Source organism: Vicugna pacos, chromosome 23 (assembly GCF_048564905.1).
Source record: "Vicugna pacos chromosome 23, VicPac4, whole genome shotgun sequence".
NCBI lineage: Eukaryota > Metazoa > Chordata > Mammalia > Artiodactyla > Camelidae > Vicugna > Vicugna pacos.
The window spans coordinates 11633847-11648442 of NC_133009.1; the positions used below are offsets into that span (position 1 = coordinate 11633847).

Consider the following 14596-nt stretch of genomic DNA (forward strand, 5'->3'; position numbering starts at 1 on the left):
GGCCAAGCCTGCATCGCCCGTTTGAGAGTGGCCGGTCACTGTGTTTATCCCCTCCATGCTCAGCTTGGCTGCCCTGATCTTCCTGGGGCTCCTGAGGCCAAGGCTTTTAGGTGTGAGTCCCCAGTGCCCATGTGTGCCATTTTGCCAGAGGCTTCACCTGCCTCTGCTGGGGAGCCACATAGACACAGCGCCTGGGACAGGTACAGACACAGGATGCTGACGGACACAGAGCTTCCTGAAGGGAAGGGAAGGGAAGTGTTGTCTTTCATTCTTCCCTCATAATCTTATAGGAGAAATTAACTAATTTCTCCATCAAATTATCCTCCTGCCTGTAAATGACAGCAAGATTTAACATGACTGACCTTGACCTTACACCATATTATTAGTGTCGAGTTTACGTTTCTCTTGTTGGTCAGGTGTCCAGGTGACCACCCTGAGATAACTGCAGCTGTTACCTGTACTGTCTCTGTGATGCGCAGTGATTGGACTGAATCCTTTAAGTCTCTGTTTTACCGTACTTTTTTTTTTAACATTTTTTATTGATGTATAATCATTTTACAATGTGTCAAATTCCAGTGTAGAGCACAATTTTTCAATTATACATGAACACATATATATATTCATTGTCACATTTTTTTCTCTGTGAGCTACCAGAAGATCTTGTATATATTTCCCTGTGCTATACAGTATAATCTTGTTTATCTATTCTACATTTTTGAAATCCTAGTCTATCTCTTCCCACCCCCTACCACCTTGGCAACCACAAGTTTATATTCTATGTCTATGAGTCTATTTCTGTTTTGTATTTATGCTTTGTTTGTTTGTTTTTTTAAATTCCACATATGAGCAATCTCATATGGTATTTTCCTTTCTCTTTCTGGCTTACTTCACTTAGAATGACATTCTCCAGGAGCATCCATGTTGCTGCAAATGGCGTTATGTTGTTGGTTTTTATGGCTGAGTAGTATTCCATTGTATAAATATTACCACTTCTTTATCCAGTCATCTGTTGATGGAGATTGAGGCTGTTTCCATGTCTTGGCTATTGTAAATAATGCTGCTATGAACATTGGGGTGCACATGTCATCCTGAAGTAGGGTTCCTTCTGGATATAAGCCCAGGAGTAGGATTCCTGGATCATATGGTAAGTCTGTTCCTAGTCTTTTGAGGACTCTCCATACTGTTTTCCACAGTGACTGCACCAAACTGCATTCCCACCAGCAGTGAAGGAGGGTTCCCCTTTCTTCACAGCCTCTCCAGCATTTGTCATTTTTGGATTTTTGAATGATGGCCATTCTAACTGGTGTGAGGTAATACCTCATTGTAGTTTTGATTTGCATCTCTCTGATAATTAGTGATATTGAGCATTTTTTCATGTGTCTATTTATCACTTGTATGCCTTCCTTGGAGAATTGCTTGTTTAGGTCTTCTGCCCATTTTTGGATTGGGTTGTTTATTTTTTTCTTATTGAGTCATATGAGCTGCTTATATATTCTGGAGATCAAGCCTTTGTTGGTTTCATTTGCAAAAATTTTTTCCCATTCCCTAGGTTGTCTTCTGTTTTATCTTATAATGTGGGAATAATAGTTTTGGTTCCACAAAGGGTCCCGGGTTGGGAGCTAGGGGTCCGCTTTCACAAAGGCACTCACTTAGGGCAGTGGCAGTGAGACCACCCACGCCGTGGGGTACAGGTCGGTGGGGGTTATTATGGGGTAAAGGCGAGGAGAGTTGTGTCAATGCCATTTTGTAGAGTTTGGACTCATGTTGGCCTTCTTCTCATAATCGTTTTAGTAACTGGTGTTTTGCCTCAAACACGTACTGAGATCCCTCTGATAAACTGCTGTTTTGGCCTATTTAGGACCCAACCGACTTCGAGTGGAACTTCTGGATGGAATGGGGGAAACAGCGGCTGGCGTGGCTTCTCCTTGGCCACGTGGGTGTGTCTCAAGTGGCCAACCTGCTCAGCAGGAAGGTATGATTATATGTGCTGTTTCCTTTTAAGCCTTTCTCCTTTGCATTTTGGGAAGAAAGAGTCCTGAGCTAGGAAATCAGGAGACATGGATATTAGCCTTGGAAGCCTGGAAAAGATAAGAAAGAATTGTTAATGATCAACAGGATAAAAATAAATTATACCCTAAAAAAATACAAAGATAAAAATTAAAGATACATTGTTAATGATGAAAGAGATGGATTTCATACATGCTTATCCTATGATTGCTTCCTCCAAGTCACCTTTCAAACCAATGGATATGAAGGTTTTAGAGTAGAGCTAACTTCAGATGGTCTTCATTAAGCTCATTCTTCATCAAATGATCTTATACAAACTGCCTGTTGTTGAAAATCTATGTGATTTTACTTACAAGTTCAGAAGAAAGTAAAGTGAATGATTTTATTAAGAAGTGGGGATGATTTTAATGTCAAGTAATTTATGCTACAGCAGCTGTTGCAGGTCTGGATTCTCATAGTGTTTTGCTCTTGCCTTGGCCTGGCTTAGAGAACAAGAGATTCTTCCAAGTGGATGCTTTTTGAAAAGTGCTTTCTCAAGAGGCAGAACTGAGAGGCTCTTTATACTGGAGTTAACAGGGGGCTGGAGATACTGCCAAGAGGACCTTTCCCTGGCACAGGGGCTTTGGCCGATGTCGCCTCATGTATGCTTCTTGCCTCTGTAGTTTCCTAATCTGAAAAAAATGAGTCTGTGCTTGGAAAATCTACCCAGTAAAAACAAAGCACAGCCAAAAACTGACTTGGAAGTCAACTCAGGAGAGACATCTGATTCTTAGAGGTTCACGGAGGTGAAGAAACTGAAGGGACAGAAGAAGTGGGAGCCTCTGGGCTGGAGGGACCAGGGCGTGAGGCTGAGAAAACAGGGTGCCACGTGCTTAGAGATGTGCACCGGACCTGGGCTGTTGTTTAGGTTTTTCCTAAAAATTGGTACCTTCTGGGCTTGCTTCTCATCCTGGAATCTAGGAAATCCCAAGAGCACACTAACTGTTTTAACTATGATGTTGATTACCGTTTTGTCCTCAAGGGGTTTCCATCTTCTTAAGTGGCAAAAACTAAAACCTTAGATTCAGCCAGATCTGAATATATTAAAAAATTCCATGTAACTTCCTTTTTTTCAGTTTCACTGGGATATAATTGATACGTGGCACTGTGTAAGGAAGGTATCCCACATGATGACTTAACTTACATGTATTGTGAAATGATTACCACGGGGAGTTTAGTTAACATCCAGCATCTCAGAGAGAGAGAAGGGAAAAAAAAGGGAAAAGAATTTGTTCTCCTTGTGATGAGAACTTTTAGGATCTACTCTCTTAGCAACTTCCAAGTATACCACACAGCAGTCTTAACTGTAGTCCTCATTTTGTCCATGACATCCCTAGTGCTTATTTCTCGTATAACTGGAAGTTTGTACCTTTTGACTATCTTCATCCAATTTTGTAATGCCTTCTGAGCAAAGCTGATAATAAAAATAATACCTTTTTTTGTATTCCTAAATTAGAAGCGAATAGGTCAACCTCAGCCTTCATTAATAAATTTTTCTTCCAGAGATTTGTTTGGTGTTTCGTTAAGACATCAAAATTTCTAGAAATTTAACATTTTATTTCTAACACACATTTTATTTCTCTGCCCATGGGTAAGTGACTTACTACCACTAGATCTCAGGTTTCCCGCCGGTAAGATCAATAGCTTCATACCTGTGTTTTCTTCCTCTGTGAGGGGAAGATGGACTGTTTTGAGGAGGATCCGTGAAATGCAGCCACTCTCTCTGCTGCTGCTGCTGTGGGGAGGGGCCGGCTGCAGTGCAGTGGAAGAAAGTAGAGGGTGTACTAAGTCCTGGGCGTTCTCACTCATTGGCTTTCTGACCTTAGGAAGGCTTTTCAGCACTGATCTTAATTCATCATTTTCTGTAAAGTAGGGTTGATGAGACAGTGTTAGTCTCCCCCTCCCCTTAAAAAGTGGGCTTCATTTGTTAGAAATTTCATTAAAAAGCAAGGATGAAACATGGAAAAGGTAGAACAAAGAGAAAGCACCGAAGAAATGGAAGAAATAAATGCAAACATACCAGTAATCATCAGTGTGAATGGACTCCGCCCACCTCCCAACCCCAGAAAAGGGTTGTCAGACTGCATAGAAGAAAAACAGAAATAAAGGAAAATGAAGAAAGAAATAAAGCAGGGTCCAGAGGAGTGTTCTTAGCAAGATATACTTAGAACAGAAGGGCACAGAGTTTGAAACGAAAAGATGGAAAAAGGTGTTCCAAGCAAATAGAAGGCTCATCTTTGCCCCATCCACCCGGATACTGGTGTGCTTTCATTAACAGCTGGCAAAGAGCATTGTTAGTGACGAAGAGGGTTCCTGTTTAATGATAAAGAGTTCGTTTCATTAGGGAGATATTATAATTCTAAGTTTCTTTGCTTCAAAATATAGACAGCAAAAGCTGATCAGTACCATAAAAATAAATATTTTTCTATGATTGTAGGGAGAGATTTTAACATAATTTCATCACTAATTGATATATTAGAAAAAATAATAAAATATACAGTTAATAAACTTGATATAAGAAACATGTAAATTATTGCATCTAACAACTGGAGAATTCACATTCTTTTAAAGAACACTTTGAATCTTTATAAAAATTAATGACATACTTGACTATTAGGTAATTTTCAGTGAATTTCAAAGGCTGTGTTTTATGTAGGTTACCTTCTCTGATCCCAGTGTAGTTAAGTTGGAAACCAGTAGCAGCAAGATGACCTGAAAATTCTAATTCATTTAGAAATTAAAAAAGAAAATAAACTTTTAAATAAATAATAGCTCAAAAAAGAGGTCATACTGGACGTTAGGAAATAATTAGAAATGAATGAAAATGTATTACATATCAAAACTCATAGGGTGCTACTTGGATAACTTCAAGTTTATGTAAGTGCATAACTTTATGTGCTCATATTAAAACAGAAGAAAGCTGAAAATTAATGAGCTGAGCACACAATGTAAGATGTTAGGAAAGAAGAGCAGGAAAAAGGAAAAGGAAAGAAATAATAAAAATAAGAGTAGACATTAATGAAATAATCAGTGGCATGATTGGTCAAGGAAAAGAAAAAATGCACAAATAACCAATATTATGTTTGGAAAAGCAGATGAAAAATATATTAAGATATTTTGCACAACTTTATGCCAATAATTTTGAAGACTTTGGCAAAGCCAGACATATTTCTAGAAAATATAACTTAACCAAAACTAACTCATGAAGAAATAGAAAGACTTGCTATTTATAGTACTATAACCATCAAAAGAAGTTAAATCAATGTTTAAAAATCTATTTGTAAAGAACACAGTAGTCTAATACACCACTTCTGCCGGACATCCAAGGCATAAATTATTTAAATCTTTTCCAGTCTTTTTCAGGAAAGGGAAAATGAGGGAACCTTCGTTATATGAAAAAGATAGAATAAAATTGATACCCAAATCAGAGCGTGTGCCCTACCAGATGCTATAACTCATAAAGACATAATAATTAGGACACCAAGGTGGACAAATAGACCAATGCAACAGAGTAGAGTTGAGAAAATACATGTACAGAGACGAAAACTTGATTTATGACAACTGGCACTTCAGATCTGTGTGGAAAAGATAAACTATTCAATAAATAATGCTGACACTGTTTAGTCATGTTAAAAAGAAATGAATTGCTTACTTATCTCATACCATATATAATCATTTTCAAGGTGAATTAAGGACTTAAAATGAAAAACAAAGCATAAAACTTTTAGAAAGCATGATGTAGAGAAGAATACCTATTAATGGTAAAGTAGAGAAAGATTTCTTAAATAACACAGAAAAAGTATAAATTGTAGAGGAAAAAACTGGTAAGTTTACATTAAAACTAAGCACTTATCAATGTATAATAGTGCACCATAATCAATGTCCATCTTTGGATCTATCCAGAGACACAATGAAGAAAGTGAAAAGACAAGTCACTTGGGACGTTATTTGCAACCAGTAGAGGATTAGTATTTGGAATATATGAAGAAATTTTAAAAAGAAAAAACAAACCACCCAGTAGAAAAGGGGCTCAAATGGGAAAAAGGAATTTGCATAAGAGGAAACACAAATGACCGATGAACTTATGGAACCGTGTTCAACTCCATTAGTAGTCAAGCAGATCTATCTTAAAACTACAAGACATCATTTCACACTTTCCAGTTCGGCAAAGACCAAACAAAACTAAAATCTCATGACGATATCAAGTACTGGCCACCTGAACTCATTCAGAGAGGCTGTAAATCTGTATCGGTCCGGCTTCCCTGTAGTGCATTAGCTAGTAAAGTCAAAAAAGTGCGTAGCCCCCAGCCGGCAGTGCTAACTCTGCCGTGTTCCCTGGAGAAGCTCTTCTCTACCAAGGGGACAGACAGGAGCCAGGACATTTGTTGCAGTGACATCTGTAATAACAAAGAGCCAGAAGCAACCCAGATATCCATTGTGGGGGAATGGATGAATGGTAGTGAATTTCTTCCATGGAAAGGAATGAATTATAACTAATTGTCAATGTGGAATGAATTTCTAGATCACGACATTGAGCTAATGAGGCAAGCTGCAGAGGCAGCAGATGTGATCCTGTGTATACAAAGCTGTGCAGACTAAATGATACATTCGTGTGTGATCACAAAGATGAGGTAGACATTAAAATAAATTCAAGATAGTGGTTTACATGTGATTGAGGAGGGAAGCTGATAGAATCATGGGGGAGATATCCAGGGCCCTCTTTTGTTTGTTGGTTTTTGCTTTGACAATTTGTTTACTTATTTTTTAAATTGAGGTATAATTGATATATTTTTAATTGATCTATATCTAACATATGCCCAAGGCTTTTTAAAGTACTGATAACTTTGTCTTTCTGAAGCTGGTGGTGGGTATGCAGGTGTTGTTATTTCATTATTCTTTATACCTTATACACTGTATTTATAAATATTCCTTTCTCTGTGTTTGAGATTTGACACATTTTTAACTGAGCATGTGAAAGAATGGAGTGGAGGGCAGAGGAAAGGAGAGGCGTCCCTGAGCACACTGAGTTTTTCATCTCCTGCCCTCCCCACCACTGCCATGTGGCATCCCGCCCCACGTGGCATCCCGCCTTACATGGCATCACCCCAACGTGGCCCCATCTGATTGGTCTCCTTTGCCTCCCAGTCTAGTTCTTGCTCCCTCTTATTTGCTTCCTATAGATCAGTGTGTCTCTAGCTATTTTTTTATTCATAATTTCTCCCTCAGGAACCTTTTTAGCTATTTTTCCTAAAACTGCCTCATCCTCCCTCTGAAATTTTAATACCACAGATGTACCGTCTGTTTATGCGCTGTACGCGTGCCTGGGCTTTATGCATAGAGCAGGGTGTTCTTGTCTCCCAGAACTGGTTCCGCCCTCCCCTGGAGTAGAGGTAGCCCCTCTGCAGGGAATGCGAGATGTAGATTCACTGTCTCTTCTGGGCTGGATGCTCCTCCCTCTTCCCAGATTTCCTCTGTTTTTTCAGTTCCTGTTTTGCATTTATGCCTAGGTTAGAACATAGATGTGCCTCTGTTTATTTTGCTTGTAACTCTTAAGTTAACTCTTTCTGTCTTAGACAGTTGCATTCAGGGTGGTTAAAAGCTCTTGACTCAGTCCTAGCTGCGTTTCTTTCAAGCTGTGCCATCTTAAGCAAGTTAGTACCTTGAAGCCTGCTCCTCATTGGTGCAGTAGGGAGGCACTGCTTGCTGCCTGGGGTAGTGGTGAGGGTCTGATGTTTTTCAAGGTTATCCTGGCATAAGATGACAGCTGAGTAAGGGGTGTCTGCTGCTGCGGTCTGCTGACGTTTGCTGTGTGCCACCACTGTGGTCCACATGTGCTTCTGGGGGCACTTCCATCTTCGGGGTTCAAGAAAAGAGTGACTGTAGAGGGTGGGAAGGGATAGACTGGGATTTCAAAATTGTAGAACAGATAAACAAGATTATACTGTATAGCACAGGGAAATATACACAAAATGTTATGGTAGCTCACAGAGAAAAAAATGTGAGAATGAGTGTGTATATGTCCATGAATGACTGAAAAATTGTGCTGAACACTGGAATTTGACACAACATTGTAAAATGATTATAAGTCAATAAAAAATGTTAAAAAAAATAAAAAAATTAAAAGAAAAGAGTGACTGTCTGAGATGCTGGAATTCCTGAGGGTGGAGACTGTGTTCAGCTATACCAGCTTCCTCTCATGCACGTCTTTCTCTGACCCCGTTTCAAGATTGTGCTGGGCTGTGGGAGAAAGAAAGGGGTGGTGAGGGTGGAGGGGCACAGCCTCCTTTTCTCTGTGAGCTGAGTGAGAAGTGACAGAGGAAGCCAGATCCTGAGGTCAATCCTGGGCTGATGGTGGTGGGTTGGATGCCTGGGAGGAGTGGGGCACACCTGCCCTGAGGTGTCAGGGGAGGCCCCCCTGGGAGGTGGCTTCTGAGCTGTGGCTTGAAAGGAAGGGGGTCTGCTTATTTCCGCTCCCTGCATCTCATTACCAGGCGTGGGTGGACAGGTGATCTTGTCTTATCTGGAGACCACATCTTACCCAAAGTCAGTAGGAGGTTTTGTTTGCATTTTTCTTGGAACAAGGCAGAGTTTGCACTGTGAGTCATTTGTGTGTGTGTGTCTGTGTGTCTGTCTGTTTCCCATCCCTTTGTAACCACAGGCTTAATCTGTGGGACAGCTGGTGGGCAGGGCTCTGGTTGGGCTGGGGCACAGTGCTTTCTTTGTCTGAGTCTGCCTGGTCCTTATGTAAGTATGAACCACAACTTTGGCCCCATTAGCTCCAAGCTTTCACCACCTGGACTGGGTGTTCCAGATGGCCTCAATATGGGTGGATGTTTTTGGTACTTACTCAGGGTGGAAGATTTGGGCTGCAGTTGTCTTTTGTCTCCCCATTCTCAGGGGCATCATGAACTGTGGACCCTGCTGTGCAGGAACAGACGTTAGCAATGCTTGTGGTTCCAAACCTTAAACCCTGCAGGATGCCTCCCACCTCCAGCTAATACCTAATCCTGTCCCCACCTTTGCTGGCCCCACCTCCTCACAGAGAGAGGCGAAGACACAGGTTACTTTCAAGAGCGTGATTTTTTTCCCTCTTTTTTTTTTTTTTTTTGCCATGACAAGAAATAAAACTTTCCACTGAGCTCTGTGGCCAGGGTTAAATGCCTTTTCTCTGGGCGGGGCTCTCTCTTTGGGTTTTGGCAAGACAGCATGGGGGCGGCACCCTGGGAGGAGAGGCCGAGTAAGGGCGCTGGGCTTCGGCTGTGGGTTTGTTAGGACTGGAGCGCTTGCTGGGTGGGTCAGACAGTGGCCTCCTTTCTTGAACACCCTCATCACCTGAGACATTGTGTTCTCTGCCCTCAGAACTAAAAATACCCCTGTGGGAACTTTTTGAGAAGGCTGGCCACGTCTGGGGGCTGAGGCTGGGCGCTGTCGCTGACCGCAGGGTGCGTTTTCACTGGACCTCTGACTGCCAGCACCCACGTCGTCAGCCCTGGGCCCCGACCGGCTGAGCTCATCGGCCGCAGGGCTGAGAAGTGTGGTCCCTTGGTGCTGGCCGAGATGAGTAATCTAACCCCTGGGAGGCCGTGGTGAGCAGGCGCCCCCTTCCAGCGTGCTGGTGGGAACACGCACCTAATAGGAGCCTCAGGCACTAATGGGTTTCCTGGAACCAGACCCTTCCACCTCCATCAGTGCCTGTCTAAGGAGGGGGGAGATTTGTTGGGTATGGGCCCACTGGCCTTTGCTTTCAGGGAAAGGAGGTGAGAATGCAGTTGTCTGAACTCTGGAATGGTTTTCTTTCTTTCCCTGTTTGTGTGTGGAGAGGTGTCTGTCTATCTATCTATCTATATTTTTTTTTCCAGTAACAGCTGCAGTTGATTATGTGGTTTGTAAGAAATGATGCCACGTGTAAGGATTATTGATTGACTCCTTTTACTTATTTCTTGAGCAATGCCCTGACTGAGTGGTTTCTGGGCAGATGTACAAGTAGAATTCGTGCACAGTGAAGTCTGGTAATGTTGCCAACAGGAGTCGTCACCAAGGCTTTGCACTTTCGTTCCTCCCTCGAGAGGGAAGTGAGTGAGAGAAACCACTCAGGCATGGCTGTTGCCACTCAGTGCCCACGGCACAAACCAGCTAAAGTAGAAGAGAGGTGGAGGTGGCGGGGGAGGGGGCCTTGCCAGCCAGCTCTTCCTGCAGCCGGTGCCCTGGCCCCCTGTGAGGAAGGTTTGAAGCGTATAGATTTGCAAAAGAAAGGAGGACAAGTCTGGTCTTTTCTCAGGGGTGCTGGTTTCCACCCTGGAAATAGTCAGCTCAAATGGCTGGTCTCCTGATGGCTTCACTGAGGTGACAGGAATCAAGTTCTGTCAGAGTCTGCTTTCACAGGGTGGTGCCTGCTCCGTGCTAGCAGTGCACCGTGCGAGACTTCCCCCAACACAAGATTGTAAGAGATGTGAAATAACCCCCTTCTGTCCTTTCTGTGTTGGCCAAGCAGCCTTTGTTAATGAGGGGTTAAGTGGCACAAAGGCAGAGGCTTTGGAAAACAGCAGGTTTTCACCTTAGTGACTAAAAGCCCAACATTTTGGTTTTTTGCTAATTTCTTGTTATTCGTCATAACTGCTAGGTGAAACCTCAGTACCTGGGGAGCCGTATGCACCCGTCCATCCAGCTGCGCATCCATCCCTCACTCATCTATCCGTCCAACTATGCTGACCATTCATTTATCCAGTATTTATGACACACTGGGTGTTAGCTAGGTACCATGCTAGATTCCAGGCTTGCATTTTTGTATTAGGAGCAGGATAGAATATTAGCCTGCTAGGGTTGCCTATCAAAGGGAGTCCATTATGCCCTGTTTTGGGAACTAGTTCAGTGAAAACGCAAGGAGCAGTGGGAGCGGATGGCAGGTTTGCCCACCCAGGTCAGTCTGGCCCAATCCCATCAGCAAGGCCAGAGCATTCAGTCTGGCTTCACCTCAGCTGCTGCGAAAGTAGGGTACGGTTTCTTTCCTAACTATTTGTAAGACTTTGAAAAGGTTCCCCTGCCTTCCTTTTTGTCTCCTATTAGTGACTGAAGAGCCTGGAATAAAGAGAGCTAAGGGGGTCAGGGTGTTTCCGATGGGCTGGCAGCCTGTGATGCAACCAACAAAATTCACTCAGCCCAGCTAGCTGACTGATGCAAGTTGCAGGTGGTTCACACTTTGATAGCCTTTAAAAGAGCATTGTGAATGCAAATCAACGCCACAGCAGGATGTCACTGTACAACTACCAGAATGGTTCAGATGAAAGATAGTAACACCGCCAAATGCTGGTGAGGATGTGGATAAACTGGGTCACTTACGTGCAGCAGGTGGGCATGTAAAATGGCCACTCTAGGAAACAGTTGGGCAGTTTTTAGAGAACTAAACATGCAACTGCCACGCAACCCAGCAAGCTCACTCTTGGGCATTTATCCTAGGGAAATAAAAGCATATTTTTTTGCATAAAAACCTGTACATATACGTTTGTTTTATTTTTAATAGTTTTATTCTTAATAGCCCAAACCTGGAAAACAGCCCAGAAGTCCTTCAGTCGGTGAATGGTTAAACAGACTGTGGTCCAGCCACACCATGGAAACCACACAGCAATAAAAAGGAGCGAGTCTTTGATACCCGCCCCAGTGTGGGTGGATCTCAGGGAATCATGCTGAGTGAGAAAAGCCAGTCCCAAAGGTGACATACTGTGTGATTTTTGAAATGACAAAATTTTAGAAATGGAGAAGATAACTAGTGGATTCCAGGCATTAAGGATGTGGGTTAAAGGGAGTAGGGAAGAGGTGGGTGTGGTTATGAAAGGGCAACACCAGAGAGCCTTGGGGTCACGGAGCTGTTCAGTGTCTTTATTGTGGCGAATACAGAACCCGTATGTGATAAAATTGTATAGAACTAAACACACACACACACACACACACACAGACACACACACACACGAGTACAAGTAAAACTGGGGAAACCTGAAAACGATTGTGGATTGTAGCAACGTCAACATTCTGGCTGTGTTACACTCTGGTTTTGCACAATGTTGTCACAGGGGAAAACGGGGTAAAGTGTCTGTGGTACCTTGCTGTATTATTACTTATAACTGCTGGTGAGTCTACAACTATCTCAATAAAAATCTCAGTTAAAAAGAAGCATCGTATAAAAGTAATACTTGATTAGAATTTGAATCTGAGTTCAAAATGTCACAGCCCAACATTAAATTGAGTGTGTTTTATTTGCACGCTTTATTTGATCAACATGAGTCTTTGTGCCTCATTTCAAGTGAGCAGTAGTTCCTAGTCATAGTCATCATGTGAACCTCTCAACTTACATGAATTGGGCTAAAAGTTTTAGGTAGATTTTTAACTCTTGAGTTTGACCTAGATTGTATGTGTGACCAGAACTGTGTATCTGCCCAGATTGCCCTGAGAACTTGGGAAGAAAATCTTTAAAGCCTTTCTGGTGATGAATCAGAAGTACTGTTTTGGAATAAAACATAACACCTTTTATTTTTTTAAAAACTTATTTATTTTTAATTCTTTTTTTTTTTGGAGATTTATTTTTTTTTATTTTTTTTACATTTTTTTTGATTCATAATCATTTTACAGTGTTGTGTCAAATTCCAGTGTTCAGCACAATTTTTCAGTCATTCATGGACATATACACACTCATTGTCACATTTTTTTCTCTGTGATTTATCATAACATTTTGTGTATATTTCCCTGTGCTATACAGTGTAATCTTGTTTATCTATTCTACAATTTTGAAATCCCAGTCTATCCCTTCCCACCCTCTACCCCCCCCCCCCGGTAACCACAAGTCTGATTCTTATTTTTTATTGAAGTGGAGTCAATTTACAATGTTCGTTTCAGGAACACACTTAATTTTTTACTTTTAAAAAATTAAAAGGTTCTTGGCATATTTGATGTCAGATATTTAAACATTTTCACTTAAGAGACAAAAGCTTGATGCATGAAATACACAAGCGCTTTTGGAGTAGAAATGGGTGGGGCGCAGCTGTCTTTAGGCCTTTGCGTATGAAAATGGTCTTTGAAACATCTGGGAAAAGCCCTCCCCAGAGGCGCAGACCTTCCTGGCACTGCCTGCACTGCCTGGCAACACCATGTTTCCGTTTCTCGCCCTCTGTCCTGCCTTGCAGGTCTAGGTGTGTGAGTGGGAGGCATAGCGGCTGGAGGAGGTGCGCCCTAAGGGCAGCATTGACCGTGGGGACTGTCCTGCTCATGTGCCAGTCAGAGGACGAGGCATGGAAGGCTACATTTGCTGTATCAGGAATTTAGTGGTGTTTTGCGGGGAAGGGATTCCAGTTGCATTCATTTTTATAGTATGAAACTCAGTATTTTAGTGGGGTTCTAATTTATATGAGTTTTCAAATGGGTGGTTCTTTTTGCATTTTTCACATCTTTCCCTTTTCATCACCTGTCCACTGTGAATGCATATAGTGGAGTCGCCTTTGCCCACTGGAGAGAACGAGTGGGTAACATGACCGGTAATAGAAAAGGTGAAGTTAACGTGAGAGCATTTTCTGTGATGTCTTAGCGAGAACGGTGTGGAATGTGGTCTGCCTGTACTCTCTGGCAGGAAGAAGACGGTGTGGGATGAGAATATAGGACAACGCGGTGGGTCCCCAGGGTAGCGTTTGTGAGCACGGGTAAACTCATCAGAGAATCTCTCGAGCAGATGGGCTGTGTACAGCACTGTTAAGTAGTTCCTGAGGGTTCCTCCAGCTTTTCCAAGTTGAAGCGGCTTAAGGCTGTGGTTAAGTTCCAAATGAATCCCAACAAACAGGCTTTTTCCAAATGGATCCAGTAACACTTAATAAAAATGTAGCTGTGTGTATGTGTCTGTGCATAGCCACGCACACATGGAAAAGGATTCCAAGTGGTAAATGCTGTAATTCATGTTGAAAAAGACCCCTACCCCTTTTTTTCATTTGTTAAAACCACTTCTTAAAATAGTCTTTGGCGACATTGTTCCTTATAACTGAACTCTGTCCAGAGGTGAGTGTTTGGGGGAAAGTTTGAAGCAAATTTATGTGGCTGTTTTCTGTGGGCAGTAGGATGGAAAAATAATAAAAATGAACTGCACATTTTCCTGACTTTCTTGGAACTTAAAAGTGGCTGACCTCGTCCCCCATTTAAAATATTCTCTCTTGGGCTGGAGTGTAGATTTGGGAAAGAAATGTACTCAGGCAGTGTTTGGAAGAGTAAGTATCTAAGGATGGGGTGTACACTGTGCAGTCCACACCTGCCTTTCCCTTAAAAAAGACTTTGTGTTTTCACAAGAAGACTGAGTTTCAAGCAAGTCCCCACTTTTCAACCCAGTGTATTCCTGGAAATCCTATTTTAAATGCTCACCAAAAAGACACATCATATTCCCTGGAGAAATAATAACTAGTTCTTGCAGTGTCCTTTCTACATATGCAGACCCTGTTGTAAGCATTTCATATGTGTTAATTTACTTAATCTTCATGATAACCTCTTGAAGTAGATATTGTTATTATCCTAATTTTACATATGA

At 42.1% G+C, this 14596-nt stretch overlaps 1 protein-coding gene across 4 annotated transcripts in view; it reads left to right on the forward strand.

The window, feature by feature from the left end:
* Window positions 1–14596, forward strand: part of HHAT (hedgehog acyltransferase) — a 278182-nt gene that overhangs the window by 49030 nt on the left and 214556 nt on the right. For 3 of the 4 annotated variants that reach the window (XM_072948488.1, XM_006198736.4, XM_072948489.1), the window contains exon 4: window positions 1859–1972. The exons of the other annotated variant lie outside the window; for it this stretch is intronic. In XM_072948488.1, the coding sequence (XP_072804589.1) occupies window positions 1859–1972 (114 nt within the window). The remainder of the gene's footprint in view (window positions 1–1858; window positions 1973–14596) is intronic. 4 annotated transcript variants of the gene reach the window in all.